Source organism: Saccostrea echinata, unplaced genomic scaffold (genome assembly GCF_033153115.1).
Source record: "Saccostrea echinata isolate AGI-Se365-2 ecotype Australia unplaced genomic scaffold, CSIRO_AGI_Sech_v1 ptg000009l, whole genome shotgun sequence".
NCBI lineage: Eukaryota > Metazoa > Mollusca > Bivalvia > Ostreida > Ostreidae > Saccostrea > Saccostrea echinata.
In genome coordinates, this window is record NW_026889758.1 from 40065522 (window position 1) to 40080493 (window position 14972).

Consider the following 14972-nt stretch of genomic DNA (forward strand, 5'->3'; position numbering starts at 1 on the left):
ACTGAAAATATACAGACGTGCATATGCTATGGTGACGTACAATACATGACTGTTGTTTATCGTATGACGATATTGATACTAGTATTCATTTTGATACAGTCATATCCAGGTCTTAACTTTTCTATTAGTTATTGTTATATGGTTTTTGTGATCTCCATTTCAATTCATTAGACTTTTTTTATGGGGGGGGGGGGTGCAAGAAAACCTTTACTCATTATATTTTCTTAAGTTTTATTCTGTACCTCAAGATTTACCATGGTTTTAAGATTTGTCAGTAGAATACTAGTATGTGTTAAAATTAGAAGCGTAGTGTCTGTTTTTTTTTTTTTTGTTTTTTTTTTTTTGGAGATTTACTCTGAAATTTTTAGACTTATGTTATATAGTTTTACACTTGTGTAATATTTTGATATGCATGTATAAAGAATCTTATGATTGAACATAAATGCATGGATTCTAAAATTATTCATACAGAAACATCTGTAAGGTTATCCATTTATTCAAGATTTGATTTATAATCTTTTCAGGATTATCTCAGGAAGAGGAAAACATTTCATTTTGAAATTTCCCTTTTTTCATTGATCCGGGCAAATAAAATGCCAAAAAAAAAACATAATAAACATAAAAAAAATCAAAATAAAGGAAATACGATAAACAAAAAAGGCAAATCGAAAGAAAACGCCCAAACGAAATCAAAGGAGTTAGATGAGGCTGTGTGTGAATCGGATAAGAAGAATAAAGACGAGGAGGTATTAATGGAACCACGTAGAGAGAATAAGAAATGCACTGATGGTGGGTCAGACACGCAGTCAAGTAATGGAGCTTCCGAAGACTCAGAGAATAGAGATCTTGGACAGCAGGATCAACCAGACGGTCAAGGTGCTGAGAATAGGAATTTAAATGAAAATGATTCAAATGGGGATACACAAGAGACAGAACAGTTTAGGAAAGGAGCTTCTGCAGACGCTAACAAAACAGATCTTGAACAGAAGGATAATTCAGAGGGTCAAGGTGCTGAGAATAGGAATTTAAATGAAAATGATTCAAATGGGGATACACAAGAGGCAGAGCAGTCTAGGAAAGGAGCTACTGCAGACGCTAACAAAACAGATCTTGAACAGAAGGATAATTCAGAGGGTCAAGGTGCTGAGAATAGGAATTTAAATGAAAATGATTCAAATGGGGATACACAAGAGGCAGAGCAGTCTAGGAAAGGAGCTACTGCAGACGCTAACAAAACAGATCTTGAACAGAAGGATAATTCAGAGGGTCAAGGTGCTGAGAATAGGAATTTAAATGAAAATGATTCAAATGGGGATACACAAGAGGCAGAGCAGTCTAGGAAAGGAGCTACTGCAGACGCTAACAAAACAGATCTTGAACAAGAGGATAATTCAGAGGGTCAAGGTGCTGAGAATAGGAATTTAACTGAAAATGATTCAAATGGGGATACACAAGAGGCAGAGCAGTCTAGGAAAGGAGCTTCTGCAGACGCTAACAAAACAGATCTTGAACAGAAGGATAATTCAGAGGGTCAAGGTGCTGAGAATAGGAATTTAAATGAAAATGATTCAAATGGGGATACACAAGAGACAGAACAGTTTAGGAAAGGAGCTTCTGCAGACGCTAACAAAACAGATCTTGAACAGAAGGATAATTCAGAGGGTCAAGGTGCTGAGAATAGGAATTTAACTGAAAATGACCCGAACAGGGATACACAAGAGGCAGAACAGTCTAGGAAAAGAGCTTCTGCAGACGCTAACAAAACAGATCTTGAACAGAAGGATAATTCAGAGGGTCAAGGTGCTGAGAATAGGAATTTAAATGAAAATGATTCAAATGGGGATACACAAGAGGCAGAGCAGTCTAGGAAAGGAGCTACTGCAGACGCTAACAAAACAGATCTTGAACAAGAGGATAATTCAGAGGTTCAAGGTGCTGAGAATAGGAATTTAACTGAAAATGATTCAAATGGGGATACACAAGAGGCAGAGCAGTCTAGGAAAGGAGCTACTGCAGACGCTAACAAAACAGATCTTGAACAAGAGGATAATTCAGAGGGTCAAGGTGCTGAGAATAGGAATTTAAATGAAAATGATTCAAATGGGGATACACAAGAGGCAGAGCAGTCTAGGAAAGGAGCTACTGCAGACGCTAACAAAACAGATCTTGAACAGAAGGATAATTCAGAGGGTCAAGGTGCTGAGAATAGAAATTTAAATGAAAATGATTCAAATGGGGATACACAAGAGGCAGAGCAGTCTAGGAAAGGAGCTACTGCAGACGCTAACAAAACAGATCTTGAACAGAAGGATAATTCAGAGGGTCAAGGTGCTGAGAATAGGAATTTAAATGAAAATGATTCAAATGGGGATACACAAGAGGCAGAGCAGTCTAGGAAAGGAGCTACTGCAGACGCTAACAAAACAGATCTTGAACAAGAGGATAATTCAGAGGGTCAAGGTGCTGAGAATAGGAATTTAACTGAAAATGATTCAAATGGGGATACACAAGAGGCAGAGCAGTCTAGGAAAGGAGCTTCTGCAGACGCTAACAAAACAGATCTTGAACAGAAGGATAATTCAGAGGGTCAAGGTGCTGAGAAAAGGAATTTAACTGAAAATGACCCAAACAGGGATACACAAGAGGCAGAACAGTCTAGGAAAAGAGCTTCTGCAGACGCTAACAAAACAGATCTTGAACAGAAGGATAATTCAGAGGGTCAAGGTGCTGAGAATAGGAATTTAAATGAAAATGATTCAAATGGGGATACACAAGAGGCAGAGCAGTCTAGGAAAGGAGCTACTGCAGACGCTAACAAAACAGATCTTGAACAAGAGGATAATTCAGAGGTTCAAGGTGCTGAGAATAGGAATTTAACTGAAAATGATTCAAATGGGGATACACAAGAGGCAGAGCAGTCTAGGAAAGGAGCTACTGCAGACGCTAACAAAACAGATCTTGAACAGAAGGATAATTCAGAGGGTCAAGGTGCTGAGAATAGGAATTTAAATGAAAATGATTCAAATGGGGATACACAAGAGGCAGAGCAGTCTAGGAAAGGAGCTACTGCAGACGCTAACAAAACAGATCTTGAACAAGAGGATAATTCAGAGGGTCAAGGTGCTGAGAATAGGAATTTAACTGAAAATGACCCAAATCGGGATACACAAGAGGAAGATAATACAGAGAGTCAAGATTTTAAGAATATTAATGCAATTGAGAGCGCTCCATGTGAGAATTTGCAAGAGTCAGAGCAGTCTAGGGGTGGAGCTTTTGCAGATTCAGATAAAACAGCTGTTTTTGGAGACTCGGATAGAAATGATTCTGTACATGGTGATAAAACAGAGAGTCAAGATGTTAAAAATATGAAATCAAATGAGAATGATACAAGTAAGGATATACAAAGGCCAGAACAGCCTAGGAATGGAGATTTTGCAGATTCAATCAAAACAAGCCTTATATTACAGACGGATAATTCAGAGGGCCCTTATCTTGAGGATATGAATTCAAACGAGAGTGACCCAAATTGGGATACACACGAGCAGTTTAGTTATCACTATTCTGAAGATACAAGGAAAACTGTATCTATGGGTAATGCTAAAACAGGAAATCGTGACACAGGAGATTTGACATCCAGTCAGTCTCAAACTTCTGAAAAGGAGGAGGTAAGTGGAGAAGACAAAAGTGACATCCACAATTCTGACAGCCACAATTCTGTAACACGTGAAAAATTTGAAGTCTCTCTTGAAGAAACAAAACCTAGTAATGATGAAGAAGGCAGTGCAAGAAGTGAAGAGGAAACAGATAGAAAATCTACATTGATCCGATCAGACCAAGTTAATATACCATCAGAGAGCAAACCACACATTGCAACAAATGATAAGCCTAGTACTGGGAGTGATGCCAAAAATTTCACTACAAATGAAGGTATGTATTATACAGTGTCTAGTCATGTGTCTTTGTCATAAAAATGCAAAATATAAAGATTACTTCATCTTTAGTAAATATAAATAAGTTGTCGATGTTTTCATTAACGTATCAGCATTGACCTATGAATAAAGGTTTATATAATTTGACTACGTCCAGTTTCATGATTAACAATATTATTTTAATTTTGATAAATTGTGTAGCTGTTGTTGCTGAAAATAAAAATGGTTTGAATATTTAAATGCTTCTTCTACTTCTAAATTGATATCGAGGATTAAATTTGATACATTTTTAACGCGTTTTACTAATTTTCATTATTCTTAAAATACAATTTCTCCTATAAGCTCTTTCATTTGTTTAAATGAAAAATGGTTCAAAATTGAGAATATGTAACTGTGATTTCAAAGAAAGTGGACACATTAGATGTCAATAAGGCAGGAATTTGAGCATATTAGGAGAGAAAAAAATCATCATTAAGCATCGTTAAGCAATGTATATTTTTTCAAAACCTAGTCATTGACTGTATTCTAGTTGAATGTAAAAAAGGTCTCATTTTAGCTTGAATGTACATCATGATGGTTTTACCTAAATATAATTTAATTTTGTATTCTAGCCTCTGATTGGTTAATATCCAAAAAGGAACACAAATTATTTCTGTATAACCTGGTTTGGTATGGGGACACCCCCCCACCCCCACCCCACCCCCGACAACCAGCTGAATCATCTGTATCCATACAATCCTCTCATTTCCAGTCCTCGGAATTCATGGAAAATTCCAGATTTAATAAATGCACCTTTAACTTTAAACAATAATTCGATCTTACCACATGTAAACAAACAACAAAGCTGCTAGGCCTATGTATCAGTTTTTACCTCCCCTCGCTTCCCATCACTTCCGTTACTTCCGTTACAACGGTTGTATTATTGAGCGGCAAATTTGAACTAATAAAAAGCAACGAAATTTTACACCCATAGTTATTTAATGATTTTAAAATTAAATCATAAGGAATGATTCTACTTTTTGGCCAAATTATTCGAGTACAACCTGGTTTGGGTCAGTTTACGCTGTTTTCTAATCCGCTTCGCGGAATATAAAGCGTAAACTGACCCAAACCAGGTTAAACTCGAATAATTTGGCCAAGAATTAGAGTCATTCCTAAAATAGCTGTACAAATCGATGTAAAAATTGCATATTTAAAAGCCGTTTTCAGTGATATTGTTATCTGTGGATCTTCTCAAAAGCCTGTCGTATTAGTATACTTCACATTTAATAGATGTAATAATTGATCCGTTTTGTAAACACAATAGATAATTGGCTTGACCATGTCTGATGCTTATAACGTCAGAGCATTGGTTCGTAACATTGATGATGAAAACAGCATATTGAGAAATTCAAACTATTTATCCCTGAAACACCAAAAATATTAATTCTTATGGATAACGTTCTAGTTACAATCACCAATAAATAAATAAATTCATCAATTAATTAAACAACAACAACAAAAGAAATGTTTGTATTCATTGCTTAAAATCTAATATGGAATATGAAATGTTTGCTGCAAGAATTTTTATTCCTTTTAAATAGTTAAAACATTGAACCTTAAAATTATTCTTCTTAGATACCACTTTAACTTTCATGTTATTTTAATCAATAATGAATAAAAAGATTTTAAGAATATGGCGATTTAAAAAAAGGAAGATGTAAAAAAGACACTTTTTTCTCCAATACTCTACTCTTCGGAAATAAATTTAATCCATGCACATTTGTTAATGCACAAAACGACAGTGAAACTTGTCTCTATCGTATGCTTCATACTCCAAAGTCTTGTCAAATACGATGTTAACTTTTTCTCTAAGTAAATTCTGTCCTTTAAAAATGTTGTCTAATCTGGAATGTTGTCTAATCCTGCCAATTTCTTTGCAATAGTGGCGTTCGGATTAATCAAATTTTACTTTATATCCATATATTAGTATATGGATATCAGTTAATCTAACTTCTGGTGTTTTTTTTTCAGAGGAGATTCTCGTTGGGGATGAAATAGAAAAATTAAATATATTCTTTAAAAGGAATTTGACTCCTTAGGGGACATTCTGTTTTTAAACGTTTTAAATAATAATTATAACAATAATAATAATACAGAACAAAATTATTAATAACATGCATAAAGAAAAACTGTTGGGACATCTAGATTAGTATGCCATTTTCATGGTAATGGAAAATCGATGTTAGATTTCGATATACCATAGTTCAACTGTTTTGCCTTTTTTCGACAAATAATTATATTGTAGTTTTCTTATATACATACTTAACAGATAGTCTCAGCCAAGAAAGAATTAGTGGAGAAGAGAGGTTAAAAGACGTTCAACAGAAGAAAGATGAATTACTAAAACATCAAAATACAGAAAAAGAACTTCATGGTGTGTTTTTGCCTTAAAATATGAATTTGATTTTAAATACCAGGTTATTATGGAGGCATTCGTGATATATAAAGCAACATAAATTCACTGAATTTTATTTATAACGGAAAAAATATAAATTATTAAATTTTTCCATGTGTTGTATCACTGCTTGTCCTCTTCTTTGTGAATATCATTTTTCTAAACTAGATGTATTTAGTTATCTAACTTTTCTTCAAGTAATAACTCAAATTAAAATGGTTAGCTCTATTGCATCCTATGAAAATTGGGACTATGAGTGATATAAAAATTTTCTTCAATCATAATATGATTTGTTTCAGATCGTTGATAATCATAACTAATTCCTAAAGTAAAAGTTGAAAAATATTATAATTTTAGCGAGACTAGCGGAGGGCGATGAAGAGATAGAAACTTTGAGGAGACAGGTTAAAAAAAACAATGTCAGAGCATTGGCGAGTAACATTGGCGATCAAAATATGCATATTGAGAAATTCAAACTATTTATCCCTGAAACACCAAAAAATATGAATTCTTATGGATAACATTCTCGCATCAATCACCAATAAATGTATAAATTCATCAATTAATCAAATAACAGTAAAACAAATGTTTGTATCAATCGGTTAAAATCTAATATGTAATATAAAATGTTTATAGCTTAAATTACATAGAACCTTTAAATTATTTTTCCTAGATACCTCTTTAATTTTCATGTAATCTGAATCAATAATGAATAAAAAGATTTTAAGAATATAACGATTAACAAAATTTAAAACGAAAGATATTAAAGAAATTGATTCCTATGTGGGTTTTTTTGGTGAAATATTATTATGTTTAAATGACTTCTTTATATAACTATTTGATAGTTTGATTTTTTTTTTTAAATATTCTTTCTTGGAAATAATTTAATTAATGCACATTTGTTAATGCACAAAACTACAGTGAAACTTTTCTCAATTGTATGCTTTATATTCCAAAGTCTTGCAAAACACGATGTTAACTTTGTCTCTTTAAGTAAATTCTGTTCTTTAAAAATGTTGTCTTATCTGGAATGTTGTCTAATCCTGCCAATTTCTTTGTAGCTAGTTGTTTTCGGATAAGTCAAATTTTACTGTATATCCATATATATGGATATCAGTTAATTTAACTTCTGGTATTTTTTTCGGAGGAGATTCTCGTTGGGGATGAAATAGAAAAATTAAACAATGAAATATATTCTTTAAAAGGTATTAACTCCTCAGCAGACATTCTGTTTTTAAAATAATTATAACAATTATAATAACGCAGAACAAAATTATTGATTATATGCATATTAATGGTAAAGGAGATATAGATGTTTGATTTCGATATACCATAGTTCAACTTTTTAGTCTTTTTTAGACAAATAATTGTATCGTAGTTTTCTCATATACACACTTAACAGATAGTCTCAGCCAAGAAAGAATCAGTGGAGAAGAGAGGTTAAAAGACGTTCAACAGATGAAAGAGGAATTACTAAAACATCAAAATACAGAAGAAGAACTCTATGGTGTGTTTTTGCCTTAAAATTTGAATTTGATATTAAACTCCAGGTTATTATGCAGCCTTCGGGATATATACAGCAACGTAAATTCACTGAATTTTATTTATAACGAAAAAAATATATGTTTTGTATCACAGCTGGTCCTCTTCTTTGTGGATATCATTTTTCTAAACTACATCTATTCAGTATTTCAACTTTTCTTCAAATACAACAAGTAATAATACAAAATGGTTAGGTCTATTGCATCCGATGAGAATCGGGACTATGAGTGATATAAAGATTTTCTTCAATAATTGTATGATTTGTTTCGGATTGTTGATAATCATAACTAATTCCAAAAGTAAAAGTTGAAAAAAATATTATAATTATAGCGAGACTAGCGGAGGCCGATGAAGAGATAAAAACTTTGAGGAGACAGGTTGAAGAACAATGTGGTGAGGAATTTTATACATGTATCAACATCATTATCAACATCATTATATATAATCATTTTAATACTCTTACAATTTGAGTCACATTAGGAAACAAAGAAATAACCCATACAACTGATAAAGGTTCATGTACATATTTAATAATTAAACTCATAAATGAAATATGAAGATAACGAATAGTATTCATTCTCGAAAGACCAATGAAACGATACAAATTTTAATATCAATCGTAAAAGTTTTGGGAATCTACATGCATATCCCCCCACCCCCACCCCAAAGAAATTCACCTTTTTAGCAACCAATCCCAACCAATGAGAAATATCACATTTTTCCTTTGAATATGTTACAGGAATCTTTCTTTAATATTTGGGAGCTTTCAACCTATAATTGCTTTTTTTCAGTGTATGATTTCATCAAAATAAGTGAAAAAAGTTATTATTTTTCAATACTTTATTTCCATAGTAACATATGTGATAGTTGGTTTCCAGGATACATTTACCGTGTAGTTAAAACATAAGGTCTTAAACTCTAAGAAGCAGTCATTGTCACTTTCTGCATAGCTTCAAACTTAATAGATTCTAAACTTGTTTTAAAATGCTTTTTTCAATCTTGCCATGACGCATAGCAACCATTTTTTTTGTTTTGGTCTAAGTTTATGGTATTTAAGACTTTTGTCATGACGTTTGGAGAAATTCCAGGACTTTAATGTATGCGTGCCTTTATTAGATTAAAGTCATTATGGAGAATCGCTCCGTACAATATACTAGTATTTCGGATAAACTGTGAATGACTTAATATTTGACGCTTAATATGTGTAGTAATTGATCCGTTTTGTAAACACAAAAATATATTTGGCTTGACCATTTATAATGCTTATAACGTCAGAGCATTGGTTCATATTATTGACGATCAAAATATGCATATTGAGAAATTCCAACTATTTATCCCTGAAACACCAAAAATAGAAATCTTATGGATAACATTCTCGTATCAATCACCAATAAATGAATAAATTCATCAATTAATCAAATAACAGCAAAACAAATGTTTGTATTAATTCGGTTAAAATCTAATACGGAATATGAAATGATTGGATCCTAAAGGGGGAGTTTCGATAAGGCCGCTTATCGGCCCACTTATTTTCATAAAAATAAATTTCGTTTTATTTTTTCAAAATTGTTTAGAATTCAAGAAATATATGTTAATTTTTGTTATTTATATTTCAAGAGTTGGCACATTCTTAGATGTACCCTCAAATGCTTTAACATTAGGCTAATGGGAAAATATAAGAGGGTGGCATTTATAAATCGATGGTTAGAATATGAAGTGCATGAGGGACACTCACCTAGTTTTGCTCAGTAATTAGAATATACTCTGCACACTAATATCTTAAAATATGATGAGTGTCGCATGTGCACTTCATATCCAAAAATTGAAAATTGTCTAAAATTTGCATATCTAAAATTAGAAGCTCCTGGTTACTTGATCTGACACCGTGTTAAAATACTAAGCCAAAAGTAGCATATTTTTTCTAAACCAAAGAGAACTCTCGAAAATATTAAATAAGAAAAAATAATCGTATCCTATAGTTATTTCCCTACTTATTTCGTCGCTCGCGTATAACGTTAACGTCACATATTTAGCTCACCTACACGAAGTTGGGGGAGCTTTTGTAATACCATCGTTATAGGCGTATAGGTTATTAAAAGTTTTTAATCATTTTTTTTCATATCATCAGAGTCGCCTGATTTAGTGTGTTTTCTTGTCATCTGTAGGGTTTTAGATGCTGCATTTTCAGTTAAAGAATGTCCAGGTTAATGTTTTTAAAGCAGGTTAATGTTTATGGAGCAGTGCAGCCATAGCACTTGTTGAGAAGACGTGCTTCATGATGCATCTTCGGATGCACACTTTCAGACTTCCTTCAGATGCTAGATCTGACTTACATTTTCTTGATGAATGCTCAGGGTATATATTTTGGAACATGTCTCATTTTCATGTAACTATAATCCCTATCTTGAAGAAATATGCACCGATGATGCATTACACATTACCAGAACTGTAACAGATGCCGGATCTGACATTTTCCGAATGACTGACTGAACTAAAGAGAAGTTTAAGAATAAGTCCATTCATTAACGTTCTTTATCATGGATATGGTTATAGCCATTCCTTTGAATAGAAACTCTCATCGCTTCAATCTGTTAGAGAAGGTTCATATATATTTCCGTGTGGTCTACATGTAGGGAGCGTAGATTAATTTTAAGACTGGATGTTGATGTTGATTTGTACGTTTCTGCAGGATATGATTTAACATATACATTTGGTATTTACAAATTGCGGCTATGGTCTAGAAAATCAAATAGTGACTAGAGTTGGTGAAACAACATAAGCATCAAAAGGTAGTTGGGAAGCGCGAGGAATTACATGTAGGTCCTCGCTTGCCTGGATTGTCTCATTTTGCTGAAAACATAATGCACCTCTTTATGTGCGTAAATATTTTTAAGTTTAAGAATGAATAGAAGACATGCACTCAATGTATTTTAGTTTTTTTATCATTTGGCTATTTATTCATACATTCTGTAAGCATTGCATTAGCAATAATAGTCCACTATCGGCACACCAAGTATAACCTGGTTTCCATAAAAAATTGAAAATGCCCTATTTAAAAAAATCATTGAAGCGGAAGAAAATGCAAACTTGATCTATAACCCAAGTTTAACACATATACCAAAACAAAAATCAGCTCAATATATGCGATTTAAAAAAAAACAAAACAAAACAAAACAAAAAACGCCGACCCCCCCCCCTTTTTTTTTTTTTGAATTTGTAATATTCCGTCAAAAATCAATGAAGCAGAATTTAACGAAATTCAAACTTGAATTTCAAACTCTGTTTCTCATCAGGATACACTATAAATACCAAAACCAGCTCAATATCTGCAAGAGTTTAGAGAAAAGTGCAAAAAACTAAGTGGAACAGACTGACAGATAGACAGAAAGACGGACGGACAAACAGGCGGACAGACGATGAGGAAACTTATAGACCCCTCCGGCTTCACCGGTATGGGACTAATAATTACTAGCTTGATAAAATATTTTGACTGGTAGTAATACGCCTGGTATTATTAAATACAATGTAAATTGCAGTATGATTCTTTTAAATATACTTTAAAAATATAAATAACTGCATTTTTTAATCGTACCGAATTCCGAAATCTGTTAATTTCAAGATTTTTTTAAAAATTCAATTTAATGAAATTACGGTACATTTTATTAATACTATATTTAGCACAATAACTTTAGTTGATAAAAATGTGTTGCAAGCAGTGTCAAACACCTGTCAATGACAGTTTAAGTTTATCTATCTCTTGTCTATATATCTTTACATTTGCTTTTCTACGTACGGGAAAATGTAAAATATTGATTATTCAGTGGAAGTATAAACTGTCGATTAATTCATTTTTTGAAAATTCCTGTCTTTATTATTCATATACGTTTTATATGTTACATTCATCCTCTTTGAAAGAAGAGTTACAATTAAAATACGAGAAAAATCTTGCACTTTAAAACGCATTCAAATAAAATTAACATCATTAATTTTCTGTAAATTCAAATATTGAAATTGGTTATTTGATGTTTTTATTCACATTCGTAATATTTCATTTATGATTTTGACGTTAAATAAACTTCATTACCCCCTTTAAATATCACCCCTCCAAAAATATGGGGAAGAGGGTATACTTAAATTTTTAATTATCACGTGACCAGAAAATGTGCAGTATAATTTTTTTTCATATTTTAAGGAAGATAACGCTTTTATCTACAACATATCACAATTTCATTATTTTTCTTGAGGGGCCGAAAAACAGCCTTATCGAAACTCCCCCTTTTTTCCCTTAAAACAGTAAAAACTAGAACCTTAAAATTATTTTTCTTAGATACCTCTTTAATTTTCATGTAATCTGAATGAATAAAAAGATTTTAAGAATATAGCGATTAAAAAAGTTTTAAACGAAAGATATTAAAGAAATTGATTCCTATGTGGATTTTTTTTGGTGAAATATTATGTTTAAATGACTTCTTTATATAACTATTTGATAGTTTGATTCTTTTTTTTAAATATTCTAACATTTGTTAATGCACAAAACTACAGTAAAACTTTTCTCAATTGTATGATTTATATTCCAAAGTCTTGCAAAACACGATGTTTACTTTGTCTCATTTGTCTCATTAAGTAAATTCTGTCCTTTAAAAATGTTGTCTTATCTGGAATGTTGTCTAATTCTGCTGCCAATTCTTTGCAGTTAGTTATTTCGAATAAGTCAAATTTTACTGTATATCCATATATATGGATATCAGTTAATTTAACTTCTGGTATTTTTTTCAGAGGAGATTCTCGTTGGGGATGAAATAGAAAAATTAAACAATGAAATATATTCTTTAAAAGGTATTAACTCCTCAGCAGACATTCTGTTTTTAAAATAATTATAACAATTATAATAACGCAGAACAAAATTATTGATTATATGCATATTAATGGTAAAGGAGATATAGATGTTTGATTTCGATATACCATAGTTCAACTTTTTAGTCTTTTTTAGACAAATAATTGTATCGTAGTTTTCTCATATACACACTTAACAGATAGTCTCAGCCAAGAAAGAATCAGTGGAGAAGAGAGGTTAAAAGACGTTCAACAGATGAAAGAGGAATTACTAAAACATCAAAATACAGAAGAAGAACTCTATGGTGTGTTTTTGCCTTAAAATTTGAATTTGATATTAAACTCCAGGTTATTATGCAGCCTTCGGGATATATACAGCAACGTAAATTCACTGAATTTTATTTATAACGAAAAAAATATATGTTTTGTATCACAGCTGGTCCTCTTCTTTCTGGATATCATTTTTCTAAACTACATCTATTCAGTATTTCAACTTTTCTTCAAATACAACAAGTAATAATACAAAATGGTTAGGTCTATTGCATCCGATGAGAATCGGGACTATGAGTGATATAAAGATTTTCTTCAATAATTGTATGATTTGTTTCAGATTGTTGATAATCATAACTAATTCCAAAAGTAAAAGTTGAAAAAAATATTATAATTATAGCGAGACTAGCGGAGGCCGATGAAGAGATAAAAACTTTGAGGAGACAGGTTGAAGAACAATGTGGTGAGGAATTTTGTATCACCATCATCATGATATATTATCAATGCAATACTCTTACAATCTCTTACAAACAAGTAAACAAAGAAATAACCCATATAACTGATAAAGGTTCATGTACATATTAAAAAATAAAGCTCATGATTGTGAATTGATATTTCAAGTAGTGCACTGCAGTTTTTACATTTCACGCTTTGAGAATTTCTGTCGTCCTTAACAATAAAACACGTATACCATAAATATGTATATAGGTATAGCCTATAAAACAAATTTACATGTAATACATTGGTCGTAGCGACCACACCATGTATTCCTATGAGTCGAAGCCACACTGCTGAGAGTAATAATATATTTTTTAATATACAAATGCAGGTATGAGTTACCTCGCATCTGACCATGGACCAAGTCAGGAAACAGATCGTCTCATTCAGAATAATGCAATGTCTGCTTGGACACAGGAATTGAATAATCTACAAAACAAAGATCGTGGTGAGATTCTTTTTTAAATTCAACGACTCTTAATAACTTGGACAAAGAAAGAAGCGTTTATACACACAGACAATAGAAGCATCCACATGAAATGCGCACTTACAGTTCATTAAAATTTGAATACCTTATTGAAATAAAGTCAGGAAAAAACCTCATTAAAATAATTATTTTATGTTTTTTTAGAATGTACCTCAGACGAAAGAGTTATAAGGGATTTGCATAACGATATCAATTTACAGCAAGGTATGTACGTGTATGATTGAATTTAAGTAAATAATGAAAATTTTCCCTTCTTTGTACTTTCTATCAAGTCTACAAATTTACTTACACTTAAAAAGTATTTTTTTTTAATAACAGAAAAAATGGAGGATTATGAATTACAAATTGAACAACTTACCAGAGAGAACGATAAAAAGACTGGTATTGATTCATTTTTTTTATGGAAATACTAAAATTATGATATGTTGTACACAATTCTCAATTATTGACTTTTCCGGTATATACTTTAGTAAAATGTCCATCTGACTGTTTATAAATACATCACTTCCAACATTTTTTTTCATTTTCAATAAAATCTGGCACACTATTTTTTGATTTCAGTGAACAGTATCGCTTTGTTAATTCAATTTTCAATCTACATGTGGATAAATGATTGTAATAAATGCTTATCCTTTGATAAATCCTACGATATGTAACAGACTTCAGAAGATATTTTCTCATCTGTGTAAAAATAGGAAATTGATTTTGATTTGTCTAGATGAAAATAGCCGTTTACTGCATAGAATTCTGGAGCTGGAAACAGCTGAAACACAATTAAATGGTAAGTAGAGATTCATTATTTACCGAGTTCCCATTCCAATTAATAGTTAGTTGACGTGTGTTACTTATATTTGCTTATTATCTATTGTGTTATGATGTTTAGGTATGCTAATATATCTTGCAAATTTGATCTGCTATATGTGCATTTTATTGCATTAGATCAAAACATATATAATCTCATGATAATTTTTATGTT

The 14972-nt window shown here is 31.8% G+C and overlaps 1 protein-coding gene across 1 annotated transcript in view; it reads left to right on the forward strand.

Annotated features, from left to right (window-relative positions):
- Window positions 1-752: 752 nt before the first annotated feature.
- Window positions 753-14972, forward strand: part of LOC133182718 (uncharacterized) — a 36679-nt gene continuing 22459 nt past the window's right edge. The window contains exons 1-10 of the mRNA XM_061317567.1: window positions 753-3927; window positions 6241-6345; window positions 7769-7873; window positions 8239-8301; window positions 12942-13046; window positions 13412-13474; window positions 13841-13957; window positions 14141-14200; window positions 14315-14377; window positions 14715-14777. Coding sequence (XP_061173551.1) covers window positions 753-3927; window positions 6241-6345; window positions 7769-7873; window positions 8239-8301; window positions 12942-13046; window positions 13412-13474; window positions 13841-13957; window positions 14141-14200; window positions 14315-14377; window positions 14715-14777 — 3919 coding nt within the window. The remainder of the gene's footprint in view (window positions 3928-6240; window positions 6346-7768; window positions 7874-8238; window positions 8302-12941; window positions 13047-13411; window positions 13475-13840; window positions 13958-14140; window positions 14201-14314; window positions 14378-14714; window positions 14778-14972) is intronic.